The 14,552-nt window shown below is 41.4% G+C and overlaps 1 protein-coding gene across 1 annotated transcript in view; it reads right to left on the bottom strand.

Annotated features, from left to right (window-relative positions):
- Positions 1–12,352: 12,352 nt before the first annotated feature.
- The window catches only part of LOC118922814 (coiled-coil domain-containing protein 170-like), a 53,491-nt gene continuing 51,291 nt past the window's right edge, over positions 12,353–14,552 (bottom strand). The window contains 1 exon segment of the mRNA XM_057489025.1: positions 12,353–12,562. Within this exon segment, the coding sequence (XP_057345008.1) occupies positions 12,401–12,562 (162 nt within the window). The 3' untranslated portion in view covers positions 12,353–12,400.

Here is a 14,552-nt window from a genome sequence, read left to right as displayed (position 1 = left end):
CGATCTCACGGCTCCTCCGGAGCGGACGCCGAGGGGAAGGGACGCCCGCCCTTGTTGCTCACGGGCCAGCCGGCGTCGGCCATCCAACCCCAGCGTCCCGCGGGCGATCTGACAGAACCCAGACCTGAGAGGCGGCGGCCCGCCCTCCCGCACCCGCTCCCGCCGGGGATACCAGACCCCGAGGGAGCCTCGCGGAGCTCCAGTCAGCGGGGCCTGAAACTACGGGCTGCGCTCCAACCTTGGCCGGGCATCAGAGCCGCCTGAGATTTTAAAAACACATAGTCAAGGGCGCCACCCAGACGCCCAGACTCAGACCCAGGGCAGGGGCCCCCACACCGGAGACCAGAGACCCAGGATGCCGGAACCGCCCCCACTCCGCAGGTTTACCCTCAGCGGGCCAGTCCTGCGTTCCCCGGCCCCCGGCCAGGCTCTCCGCGCGGAGCCGGAAGAGAACTCTCCCCGGGAAAACCCGCGCTCCCAGCACTCCCACAATTTGGGCCCCGCGCTGGAGTTAGGCGGACATAGGGGGCTCGTTCCCGCGCCCGCCAAACAGTTCTCCCACGCAACCGCCCCTCCGGCTCCGCCCCGACAGACGGGCAAGGAGGCCCGACCCCCTCCTCAGTGGTTCTTCCCACACGAAAGCCGCTATCTAGAACGGCTCCTTCCGCCAGCCAATCATTTCCGGCAGCCAGTCGTCACCGAGTCCCGCCGTGTCTCCTTCGTCCTCTCCGACAGAACGACGCACTGCAATCCCTCCACGAGCGACTCAGCGGTCTCCAACCCCACAGGGCTGCGCACGCACAGCCACATTCGGCAGAGCGCAGGCGCACTAACGTGGCCTGGCTGAACTATTGCTAAACTCCCGCGCTAAGCTGTTCGGCCCGACCGCGGTAGGAGGTGCGCATCTAGTCTGGCTGCGTCCACACTGGAATCCTCAGTAGAACTCCTGTACGGGCAGTTGGTCAGAGTATAAGCAGCTGCATTTGTCACTAGAATGTGTTGGACGACAGACGAGGGTTCACAATAGGGCGTTCAGGTCCTTACCTTACGGTGCCTTCTTTGCTGAAAGGGTCACTCTTCGGGGAAGGGCGGAGTCGGATAGACTGGAATGGAGAAGGTTGATCTCAGCCTTTCATGACTTAAAATAGCTGCCTTGCAGCCGCGGAAACGGTCCGCGGTCAGAAGTGGGCCCTTTGCTGTGCCTGCTAGCTACTGTCCTGTGGCAACAAAGCCCTATTAATCTGAACCAAAAAGTGTTTTTGTCAGGGTACTTGGGACTGCCCGGAAATCCCAGATTCCGGACGCATTTTCTCCCTAATTTTGAGATAAAGAAAATTTGAGTTCAATCCAGGACTTGAACAAGGGTTACAAGGCTAGTTAGTGACAAATATTAAACAAGAACTAAGGTGTTCTTAAAGACCATTGCTTTTATAACTGTTACAGTCTTACCACATGCTAAGTGGACCCCATAAATTTACCATTTCTCTTTAAACTTATAGTCTCCTTTATTTGCCACCCTATCTTGGACCTAGAGTTTGTCCCCTGAGAAAATTCAGCATTCCAGTTGACCTCTCCCTGTTCCAACACCTGAAGGAGAAATGATTGTCTAACTAGTGATATGGTTATCATAGTTACTCTATGTTTTGTCATTTGGGTCATTTCTGGCTTGGGGCTATATGAACAATGCTGCCATGAATAACTTTGTAAACGTCTTTTTGTAGAATATATGTACTAATTTCTGTTAGTTCTATATGTCCAAGTGGAATTGACAGTTCAGTTGACACATAGGGCATGTACGATGGTGGATTTGACATATAAGGCATGCATTAAATTTTAGTAGATGTGACATATGGTAATGAGGTAGGGCAAGGACATGGGACAAGCATCATAACCTTTCCTTCCTATGATGAAAAATCCAGAGATACAAACAATATAGTAAAAATAGGAGGGACTCCAATCTTAAGGCTAAGATTCCATTTTTAAAATCCAGGGAGTAGGGAGGTACGATTCCTAACATGTTCTTTGGTAATCAGACACTAACCCACCTTATCTCAGGACAGGGCAAGCAGTTTTAACTGATATGTTCCCCATGCTTGAGGGAAACCAGTGTCTTGGAGAGGAACTGTACTGATAAATTCTTTGTGTGGAGTTTATCTTACAGAATTATCTAGAGGACTGACTGTGGATAGTGACATAATGTCTCTCTCTGGTGAGAGACATCATGAGACCACAAGTCAAGCCTAGCCTAACTCCCACCCCTGCCCTTTGCCCCATTCTTGAAAGTTTTGAAAGAATCTTAAGCCCGAGGGAGGAGCCAAGATGGTGGCTTGAGTAGGAGAGCAGAAATCTCCTCCAAAAATCATACATATTTTTGAAAATACAACAAATACAACTATTCCTAAAAGAGAGACCAGAAGATACAGGACAACAGCCAGGCTACATCTACACCTGTGAGAACCCAGCACCTCATGAAGTGGATAAGATACAAGCCGCGGAACGGCGGGACTTGAGTGCACCCCTCACCCCAGCTCCCAGAGGGAGGAGAGGAGTCGGAGCAGGGAGGGAGAGAGAGCCCAGGACTGCTAAATGCCCAGCCCTAGCCATCCGCACAGGGAGCGCAGACACACAGTGCAGAATGTGCTGGATACTAGGGAAACAGAACAGTAAAACCTGTGAGCAGGTCCCGACAGCTGTTGCCCCTGGGACAAAAGTAAAACGAGTGCTTTTTGAAAGTCTTAAAGGGACAGGGGCCTCACAGCTGGAAGGAAGCATCCTGGGACACTCAGCACAGCAGCTGGGAATCCCGGGGAACTCTGGGCGCCCTAACCCCCTGGGCGGCGGTGCAGCTCTGAAGCCCCTCACAGCAATAAACAGCCTCCCACCCGTTCCCCCTCTGGCGCACCCCGCCATAGTAGAGCAGCAGCGTGAAAGTGGCCATGCCCATAGCAACCGCGCGGAGCTTACTCCACAGTGGCTGGGCAAGAATCAGAGACCCCATCTGCGTGCAACTGCCAAGCACAAGCCGCTATGGGTCGCCGTTCTCCCAGGAGAGGAAGGCCAAAAACCAGCAAGAAGGGACGTTCACACAGCTGACACGCGCCAGTTCCACACAATTACCTCTATCACCATGAAAAGGCAGAAGAATTTGATACAGACCAGACTAACCCAGACATCCTCCAGTGACAGGGAATCTGGGGAGATAGATTTAACCAATCTTCCTGCAAAAGAATTCAAAATAAAGGTCATAACCATGCTGATGGACCTGCAGAGAAATATGCAAGAGCTAAGGAGGGAGAATACAGAAATAAAACAATCTCTGGAAGAACTTAAAAGTAGAATGGACGAGATGCAAGAGGCCATTAATGGAATGGAAATCAGAGAACAGGAATGCAGAGAAGCTGACACAGAGAGAGAAAAAAGGATCTCCTGGAATTAAACAATATTAAGAGAACTGTGTGACCAATCAAAATGGAACAATATCCACATTATAGGGGTAACAGAAGAAGAAGAGAGAGAAAAATGGATAGAAAGTGTCTTTGAAGAAATAATTGCTGAAAACTTCCCCAAACTGGGGGAGGAAATAGCCCCTCAGACCATGGAAGCACACCAAACTCCCAACACAAGGGACCCAAGGAGGACAACACCAAGAAACACAATAATTAAAATGGCAAAGATCAAAGACAAGGACAGAGTATTAAAGGCAGCCAGAGAGAGAAAAAAGGTCACCTACAAAGGGAAACCCATCAGGCTATCATCAGACTGCACAACAGAAACCTTACAGGCCAGAAGAGAATGGCATGATATATTTAATGCAATGAAAGAGAAGGGCCTTGAACCAAGGATACTGTATCCAGCATGATTATCATTTAAATATGAAGGAGGGATTAAACAATTCCCAGACAAGCAAAAATTGAGGGAATTTGCCTCCCACAAACCACCTCTACAGGGTATTCTAGTGGGACTGCTCTCGATTGAAGCACTCCTAAGGCTAAACAGAGGTCACCAGAGAAAATAAAATCAGAGCAAAGAAAGTGGAACAATCAAATACTAATTAAAGGCAAAAAATAAAATCAACTACCCACAAAAGCAGTCAAAGGAAACACAAAAGAACACACACAAACACACACACACACACACACACACACACACACAAAAACCACCTAACATACAAAAATGGAGGAGGAGGAATAAGAAGGGAGAGAAATAAAGAATCATCAGACTGTGTTTATAATAGCTCAATAAGTGAGTTAAGTTAGACAGTAAGATAGTAAAGAAGCTAAACTTGAAACTTTGGTAACCATGAACCTAAAGCCTGCAATGGCAATAAGTACATATCTTTTAATAATAACCCTAAATGTAAATGGACTTAATGCACCAATCAAAAGACACAGAGTAATAGAATGAATGAAAAAGCAAGACCCATATGTATGCTGCTTACGAAAGACTCACCTCAAACCCAAACACATGCACAGACTAAAAGTCAAGGGACAAAAAAAGATATTTCATGCAAACAACAAGGAGAAAAAAGCAGGTGTTGCACTACTAATATCAGACAAAATAGACTTCAAAACAAAGAATGTAACAAGAGATAAAGAAGGACATTACATAATGATAAAGGGCTCAGTCCAACAAGAGGATATAACCATTATAAATATATAAGCACCAATAAAGGAGCACCAACATATCTGAAATAAATACTAACAATTAAAGGAGGAAATAGAATGCAACACATTCATTTTAGGAGACTTCAACACACCACTCACTCCAAAAGACAGATCCACCAGACAGAAAATAAGTAAGGACACAGAGGCACTGCACAACACACTAGAACAGATGGACCTAATAGACATTTACAGAACTCTACATCCAAAAGCAACAGGATACACATTCTTCTAAAGTGCACATGGAACATTTTCCAGAGTAGACCACGTACTAGGCCAGAAAAAGAGCATCAGTAAATTCAAAACGATTGAAATTCTACCAACCAACTTCTCAGACCACAAAGGTATAAAACTAGAAATAAATTGTACAAAGAAAACAAAAAGGTTCACAAACACATGGAGGCTTAACAACATGCTCCTAAATAATCAATGGATCAATGACAAAATTAAAATAGAGATCAAGCAATGTATGGAAACAAATGACAACAACAGTAGAAAGCCCCAACTTCTGTGGGACACAGCAAAAGCAGTTTTAAGAGGAAAGTATATAGCAATCCAGGCATATTTAAAGAAGGAAGAACAATCCCAAATGAATAGTCTAAAGTCACAAATATTGAAATTGGGAAAAGAAGAACAAATGAAGCCTAAAGTCAGCAGATGGAGGGACATAATAAAGATCAGAGAAGAAATAAATAAAATTGAGAAGAATAAAACAATAGAAAAAAACCTGGGACATCAAGAGCTGGTTCTTTGAGAAAATAAACAAAATAGATAAGCCCCTAGCCAGACTTATAAAAAGAAAAAAAAAATCTACACACATCAACAGAATCAGAAATGAGAAAGGAAAGATCACGATGGACCCCACAGAAATACATGAATTATTAGAGAATACTACAAAAGCTATATGCTAACAAGCTGGAAAACCTAGAAGAAATGGACAACTTCCTAGAAAAATACAATCTTCCAAGACTGACTAAGGAAGAAACAGAAAACCTAAACAGACCAATTACCAGCAAAGAAATGGAATCAGTAATCAAAAAACTACCCAAGAGCAAAACTCCAGGGCCAGATGGATTTACTGCGGAGTTTTATCAGACATACAGAAAAGACATAATACCCATTCTCCTTAAAGTTTTCCAGAAGATAGAAGAAGAGGGAATACTTCCAGACTCATTCTATGAAGCCAGCATCACCCTAATACCAAAACCAGGCAAGACCCCACCAAAAAAGAAAATTACAGACCAAAATCCCTGATGAATGTAGATGCAAAAATACTCAACAAAATATTAGCAAACTGAATTCAAAAGTACATCAAGAGGATCATAAACCATGATCAAGTGGGATCCATCTCAGGGATGCAAGGATGTTACAACATTCAAAAATCCATCAACATCATCCACCACATAAACAAAAAGAAGGAAAAAAGTCACATGATCATCTCCATAGACGCTGAAAAAGCATTTAACAAAATTCAACATCCATTCATGAAAAAAACCCTCCGCAAAATGGGTATAGAGGGTAAGTACCTCAACATAATAAAGGCCATATATGATAAACCCACAGCCAACATCATACTGAACAGAGAGAAGCTGAAAGCTTTTCCTCTGAGATCAGGAACAAGACAGGGATGCCCAAACTCCCCAGTTATTCAACATAGTACTGGAGGTCCTAGCCATGGCAATTAGACAAAACAAAGAAATGCAAAGACTCCAGATTGGCAAATAAGAAGTCAAACTGTCACTATTTGCAGGTGACATGATACTGTACATAAAAAACCCTAAAGACTCCACTCCAAAACTACTAGAACTGATATCGGAATACAGCAAAGTTGCAGGTACAAAATTAATACACAGAAATCTGAGGCTTTCCTATACACTAACAATGAACTAATAGAAGGAGAAACCAGGAAAACAATTCCATTCACAATAGCATCAAAAAGAATAAAATACCTAGGAATAAACCTAACCAAGGAAGTGAAAGACCTTTACCCTGAAAACTACAACACACTCTTAAGAGAAATTAAAGAGGACACTAACAAATGGAAACTCATCCCATGCTCTTGGCTAGGAAAAATTAATATTGTCAAAATGGCCATCCTGCCCAAAGCAATATACAGATTTAATGCAATCCCTATCAAATTACCAACAGCACTCTTCAACGAACTGGAACAACTAGTTCAAAAATTCATATGGAACCACCAAAGACCCTGAATAGCCAAAGCAATCCTGAGAAGGAAGAATAAAGTTGGGGGGATCTTGCTCCCCAACTTCAAGCTCTACTATAAAGCCACAGTAATCAAGACAATTTGGTACTGGCACAAGAACAGAGCCACAGACCAGTGGAACAGAATAGAGTCTCCAGACATTAACCCAAACATATAGGGCAATTAATATACGATAAAGGAGCCATGGACGTACAATGTGGAAATGACAGCCTCTTCAACAGCTGGTGTTGGCAAAACTGGACAGCTATTTGTAAGAGAATGAAACTGGATCACTGTCTAACCCCATACACAAAAGTAAATTCGAAATGGATCAAAGACCTGAATGTAAGCCATGAAACCATAAAACTCTTAGAAAAAAACATAGGCAAAAATCTCTTGGACATAAATATGAGCGACTTTTTCATGAACATATCTCCCTGGGCAAGGGAAACAAAAGCAAAAACGAACAAGTGGGACTATATCAAGCTGTACAGCAAAGGACACCATCAATAGAACAAAAAGGTACCCTACAGTATGGGAGAATATATTCATAAATGACAGATCCGATAAAGGGTTGACATCCAAAATATATAAAGAGCTCATGCACCTCAACAAACAAAAAGCGAACAATTCAATTAAAAAATGGGCAGAGGAGCTGAACAGACAGTTCTCCAAAGAAGAAATTCAGATGGCCAACAGACACATGAAAAGATGCTCCACATTGCTAGTTATCAGAGAAATGCAAATGAAAACCACAATGAGATATCACCTCACACCAGTAAGGATGGCAACCATCCAAACAACAAACAACAACAAATTTTGACAAGGTTGTGGAGAAAGGGGAACCCTCCTACACTGCTGGTGGGAATGCAAATTAGTTCAACCATTTTGGAAAGCAGTATGGAGGTTCCTCAAAAAGCTCAAAATGGAAATACTGTTTGACCCAGGAATCCCACTTCTAGGAATTTACCCTAAGAATGCAGCAGCCCAATTTGAAAAAGACATATGCACCCCTATGTTTATTTTATTTTTATTTATTTATATATTTATTTATTTTTTTTTTTTTTGGTGGAGTAACAGGGGATCTTTATTTTTTAAGACATGTGCTAGATTTTCTACAATGAACATACTTTTATAATAAGAACAAGCACCATAATGAATCAAAGCTGGAAGAACACCTTGGTAGTCCCTTCCCAGCACCTTGCACAGTGCCTGGCACAGAGCAGGTGCCCCATGAGCACCTGTTATATGAAAACTCTAAAAACCTCTGCACTGGGCTCTCTAGATGAGTCACCAGGAAGGGCCCCATCTGGGGATGGGAACATATGGCAGTGCACCCCTATGTTTATTGCAGCACTATTTACAATAGCCAAGAAATGGAAGCAACCTAAGTGTCCATCAGTAGATGAATGGATAAAGAAGATGTAGTACATATACACAATGGAATATTATTCAGCCATAAGAAGAAAACAAATCCTACCATTTGCAACAACATGGATGGAGCTAGAGGGTATTATGCTCAGTGAAATAAGCCAGGTGGAGAAAGACAAGTATCAAATGATTCAACTCATATGTGGAATACAAGAACAAAGGAAAAACTGAAGGAACAAAACAGCAGCAGACTCACAGAACCCAAGAAAGGACTACCAGTTACCGAAGGGAAAGGGACTGGGGAGGAAGGGTGGGAAGGGAGGGAGAAAGGGGTGGAAGAAGAAAGGGGGCCTTATGATTAGCATGTATAATGTGTGTGGGGGCACGGGGAGTGCTGTGTAACACAGAGAAGACAAGTAGTGATTTTACAGCATCTTACTATGCTGATGGACAGTGACTAATGGGGTATGTGGAGGGGACTTGGTGAAGGGGTGAGTCTAGTAAACATGTTCCTCATGTAATTGTAGATTAATGATACCAAAATAAAAAAATAGAAAATAATAATAATCTTAAGCCCTTAAGTGCACCACCTCTCTAAGGTTGCCTGTACTTAACCCCTTCTTTGAGTGTGTACTTTTTAAATAAAGCCTTCTCCCTGCTTGAATTATTGTGTTTTGTGTCTTGATCTTCCAGTGGTAAATGTCTTTGCCACTTTACTATTTCATTCTATTTTCCAGACTTATGTACAAGTCTTTACTATTTCTCTGTTGTACTCCAGATAAGTAGGGAAGGCCTACTGCAAGCTCTGATTTGGGCTTGCAAGTTCCCATTGCCTGGGTGACCTGGACAGCACTGGGGCTGTATAATCATGCTCTTTAGTAGCCTACCTGAAAATCACCTTTCTTTGCCCTTGGTAAGTTTTCAAAAAATAATCTCACTCCATCCAGTGCTCTGTCGCTCCCCCAATCTTGGGGTGGTAGGGGCTTAGTCCCTAAGAAGTGCAGGTCCAAGCTCACCCTGGCTTTAGGAGTTGGCAAGGGATATTCTCTATGCTGAGCAGGAGTTCAATGAGCATCCCTTTCCTTTCTCTGCTCCTCTTGGCTCTCTGCTGTCTGGAAGGCCACTGCTATTCCCTACTACTCTCGCTTCAGTGAATTCCTGCCTTACCTACACTCTTCCGATGTGCTCGAGAATTCTTTCTCATTCAGAGTCAAGAACCCTCTGCCATTCAGGTTGAGGTTTCTCTTAGTTCTTCACCTAGGATGCAGGAAGAGACCTCCCCAGATGCAGCTGCCCGGCAAAAATATGGCTCAATAATTACTCCCCTAAAATGTCCATGTTCTAATCCCTGGAACATGCACCTTTATGTTCTATAAACATAGAATTAAGGTTGCTATTCAGCTCACCTTAAAATAAAGAAGTTATTCTGGATTGTCCAGGTGGGACTAATATAATCACAAGGGTCCTTAAAAGGGAGAAGAGGGAGACAAGATGAGAACTAAAGAAATAGTAACAGGAGACAGACTCTAAGTGGGCCTGATGTCCTCAGCTTTGAAAATGGAAGAAGGAAGCAAAAAATATGGGTGTCTTCTATAAGCTGGAAAAGGCAAGGAGATGGATTCTCTCACTCCAGAAGTAACACATAGTGGTGCGGACACCGGGGGAGTCCTCCAGAAGTGCAGGATAATAAATACTGTCTCAGCCACGAAGTTTGTGGTAATTTATTACAGGAGCAACAGGAAACACTGCCAAACTGTTTCCAAAGCAATTTTATCAATTCATACGCTTAGGGAGCTTTGAAAAATATTCATACTTCAGCCCCACACCACACTAACCGGAATCTTTGGAGAGGCCCAGAAAAATTATTTTAAGTTTATTAGGTGATTCTGATCTATCTTGAAGGTTGAGAACACTTATCTAAAGCCTTAAATCTAAATCCAATTCTCATCATTGAATAACAATGTGGCAGTAATTTGACCACAGGATTGAAAGCAGTTCCAGTAAAGACTGTTCAAGTACTAGAAGGGTCTCTCTCCCTTGCCTGCTCATAATTAACACAGTGAACCTTTTACACTGCCTTGTGGTTGAACAATCAGTTCCTGTAAGATAATTTATAAAAGAGCATTAAGACTAAGGTCCCTTTTGTACTTAGAGAAGATTTTTCTTTAATGTGTTATGAAGTGGTTCTTTCAGAAAATGCCACAATTTGTCACCTTGACCTTGAAGAAGAGCTTGACTTCAGGAGCTAGTAATACTTGCAATTCCTCAAAGAGAAGCTCTGGAAAACAGTGGTGACAGCTCGCCTGGTCCATGGGGTACTGCAGTCTTTCCAGCTGCTCATGCTCAGACTACAGCAGGCAAGATGACTTTGCACCATGGCCCTGGAGGAATCATGAACAAGAAGATATAATGTTTTTTTAATGACTATTATATTTATTATGGTAATCTGTGATCACTGGATTTTTTTGTTAAAGTATCGTTGATACACAATCTTATGTCGGTTTCAAATACACAACACAGTGGTGGTTCAATAGTTACCTGTATTATTAAATCCTTACCGCCTCCAGTGTGGTCACTATCTATCAACGTAGTAAGATGTTACAGAATCATTAACGTTATTCTCTATGCTGTATGCTATACTATCATAACCAGTTTATTTTGTGATTGCAAATTATTGTGTGCCTTTATCCCTTTCTCTCTCCCCACTATTCACCCCAACTCCTCCCCCTTGGTAACCACTAGTCCCTTCCTGGTGTCTGTGAATCTGCTGCTATTTTGTTCCTTTGTTTTGCTTTGTTTTTATACTCCACAAATAAGTGAAATCATTTGATATTTGCCTTCCTCCACCTGGCTTATTTCACTAAACATAATATCCTCTAGATCTGTCCATGTTGTTGCAAGAAGGTGGTTCTTAACAACTTGAGCAGGTTGGGCTGCAGGTGGAGGCTCTGGGCAGGTTGTCCCTACTATCCCTCTTTTGCCAGGGTATTCTTGAGATGAAAGGTCAGTGAGCTTCTTACATTGCAGCAGGGATCCTGGAATTAGCTTCTTTGGTAGTGTTACCACCAACTGCTGGGCCCCACTTGGCAACAAATTTACACATCTTGATAAATCCTAGGCAGTTTCCATCACAAAGAAATGCCATCAAAAGGAATGAAGAGTCATCCAATGTTGAAACTATAAATTACTTGAGTTAATGAGGTTCCTGTCAAAAGTCAAGTAGCACTGTTTCTCTTTAAATTTCGGAACACTCCATGGCATGCTGACATCCCTATAGTGCACAAGGAGTGCATTAGCACAAAGTTTGAGAAACATGGCTATGACCATTTAGGAAGTGAATGATTCTCATTTTTAATTTGAATGAGTATTCAAGATAATGATTTCTTCCAAAGTGCTACTTCTGTAAGGTCTAGTGTAAACTGACGCCTTCTAACCTGAAGATCCCCGCTCTAAGTCCCACAGGAGATCCTTTTAAATGACCGCAGCAGTAACACAGGCCTGTCCAATTCTGATCTCTTCCGACAGAGAACATCTTGGATATACCTAAAACTACCTTGGAAGAAGAGCAGTTTCCTATTTTAAGTGAAATAAATTAGAAATTATACTATTTAAAAAGTAGTCTATTAACTTAGAGATTGACTACCATTAAGAAAACACTGGCAGGCACTAAGAAATACTAAGAAATAAAAATTCATTCTATCGCATATTTACAAGAATTCTTAATGACTTTTCTACCCCTCAACATTTCATATCTGATTTTTACACTCAGTTAATCAAACAGATAAGATAGGTTTAAATTATAGAAAACAACTTTACCTGGATTCATAAGGCAGTACACCAAATAATTGTTCATTCTAGAAAGAGGCTATTAACTATAAATATTCCCTCTAAGAATATAAGTTCTGACTAATAACCTGCTTACAATATAGTTAATAATAAATATAATTAGATATTACATATTACAAGTAACAATCCAGACTAGATCATAAAAAATGTATAGAACAAGGTTAAGACACAGAAAAATTGAATGGTATCAATGGAGAGAACATGTTCAAGTGAAAATTTTCCAATGCATTTTATTCATAATGTAGCCATATATAAAATGCTGGAGGAAAGTCCACATATTTGAAGTCCTTGTTGGTAGTAATTAAAAGGCAGAAATTTTCTATTCATTATCCTGTCCAGTCCCACATTCAGAAGCAATCTTTGATTTTTTAGATGCTTCATAAGCTTTTATAATAAGCCTTAGGTGAGTAATGATTTCCTTGTCTGATGTTTTTACGTTAAATCCCAACATCTTCATAATAGTTTCTCGAAAGTCAACAAGCTACAAAAAAATGCCATAAAAATTAAGACATTAGTTTTGGTTACCTACTCATTGTGTACAATGAAATGGGTATTATAAATTTAGTCTTATTAAATATTTCTTTATGAAATGTAATATGTTCTACATTCAATAGTATTTTTAAGCCAGAAAACATGGTCTCTTCTATTACAAGAGCTCCTTATTTAAAATTTCCTTTTAATTTCAAGATGTTTTCCCTTATTTTTACACTTTTATAGATTAAACCTAATTTTATTGCTACTTGTTTTTCACTCATAAGGTAATTCCTTTTCAGATTTCTGATTTGCTGTATGGTATTAGTAGTCCCCTAAACACATACCTCTCCACCTATCTTCCAAAAACCCATAGTGATCAACAAAGAAAGCAGACAAAACCACCCATAAACCATTCCTAAAGCATAAAGAACACCAGACTTCAGTTTGCATATAAATGGGGAAAATAAATATCCTCAACCAGCAGAAGCAGCTCCAGAGGCCACGGGAGAGTATGCACTCATTTCTACTGGTGTCCCAGAAATGGGACTGGGGATAAGTGGGGAAACATTAAGAACAAGTCTGAGACTTGGTGGATCAGAACACCAGCAAGTGGGGAAGGGAAAGGGGCATGGAAGCCAGAACTGGCAATTCTGGAAGGCAAAGTTTCTGAGGGAGAAGGAGATACTTGTAAGTGTGAGGTGTTCCTTGGATACTTGATAAAGGAAAAGAAAAAAAAGCAAACAGTGGAAAAATAAGGGACTTCTATAAACAAGAGAGTTAGATACCACGTTAACTGCAGCCCAACATAAAAGGCTTCATGCAGTAAACTTTAGAAACTGCACCTCACTGTGCCAACAGGAGAGGGTGGTATTGAGCTAAGAAACCTAGTAAATAAACCCTGCCACAGAGGGAGCAAGACAATTTAAAGGGATTTTTAAATGAATAAATGGCAAATAATAAACACACAAAATTACTTTAAGAAGAAAATAGGCAGTATTGCCCAAACTGTTCAGGTGATGAAAGTACTCCCCCAACTAAAATTAGCCATGACGCAGAGGCAACATGTTTGACGCAACCCCTGATGTGAATTAAATATCAATTAAATAAGGTCACAGACATGGGGGGGAAACACCTTTTTTTTTATTAAAGTATCATTGATATACTATCTTATGCTCAGGTTTCACATGAGCAACATTATGGTTACTACATTCCCCCCTATTATCATGTCCCCACCACATATCCCATTACAGTCACTGTCCATCAGCATAGTAAGATGCTATAGAGTCACTACTTGTCTTCTCTGCAAAACATCTTTCTTTTGAATCAGAAATGTAAAATTTCAGAATATAAATAGACAAAAGAAGATGCCTAAGGTGTCTCATGGATAAGAAAGATGTGCTGATTGAACTCAGGTAAGAACAAAACAAAATCATCTCAGAAATAAAGAGTGAACTATAGGAGAGCTCAATGCAGAAGAGATCTGACTGAAAATAAAATAAAGAATACGAACATTCAGAAGTTAAAAACATATATATTTTTATAGAACTCGTGCCACATGTCGAATTTACCGAGTATCATAATTCTTCCAAGTGGTAAAGACACCTCAAGAAAAATGCTGGGCATAGAAGCCACAGGGCATAAATATGCAAAGAAGTAAAAAGCTAACCTTTTCAAACAATAAGGCTTCTCTCTCACTTACCAACTTTACATTTCCCTGTATGGCCCCGGAAGATGACTGGTTAGCCAGAGACAGGTAAGATTCCTCAAGGGAGGAACAACCTAAGACAGGCACAGTCGCAGGGGGCCATCTGGTGAGAAAATGGGGAGCAGCAGAGGTGAGGCTTAGAACCTCCCCCCTCATGTTCTGAGAGAAATCTTCTGCATACATGGATGTTTATTGCCCTCGTCTAGCTCGGATTAACACATAGTCTACAGGCACACACCTGATCATCTACATTTGCTCTCTTACAACACTAAACTCTGTTTTCTACCTTTAT

Source organism: Manis pentadactyla, chromosome 11, assembly GCF_030020395.1.
Source record: "Manis pentadactyla isolate mManPen7 chromosome 11, mManPen7.hap1, whole genome shotgun sequence".
Lineage (NCBI taxonomy): Eukaryota > Metazoa > Chordata > Mammalia > Pholidota > Manidae > Manis > Manis pentadactyla.
The sequence above is the reverse complement of the archived record's forward strand: the minus strand, read 5'-3'. Positions and strand labels throughout refer to the sequence as shown.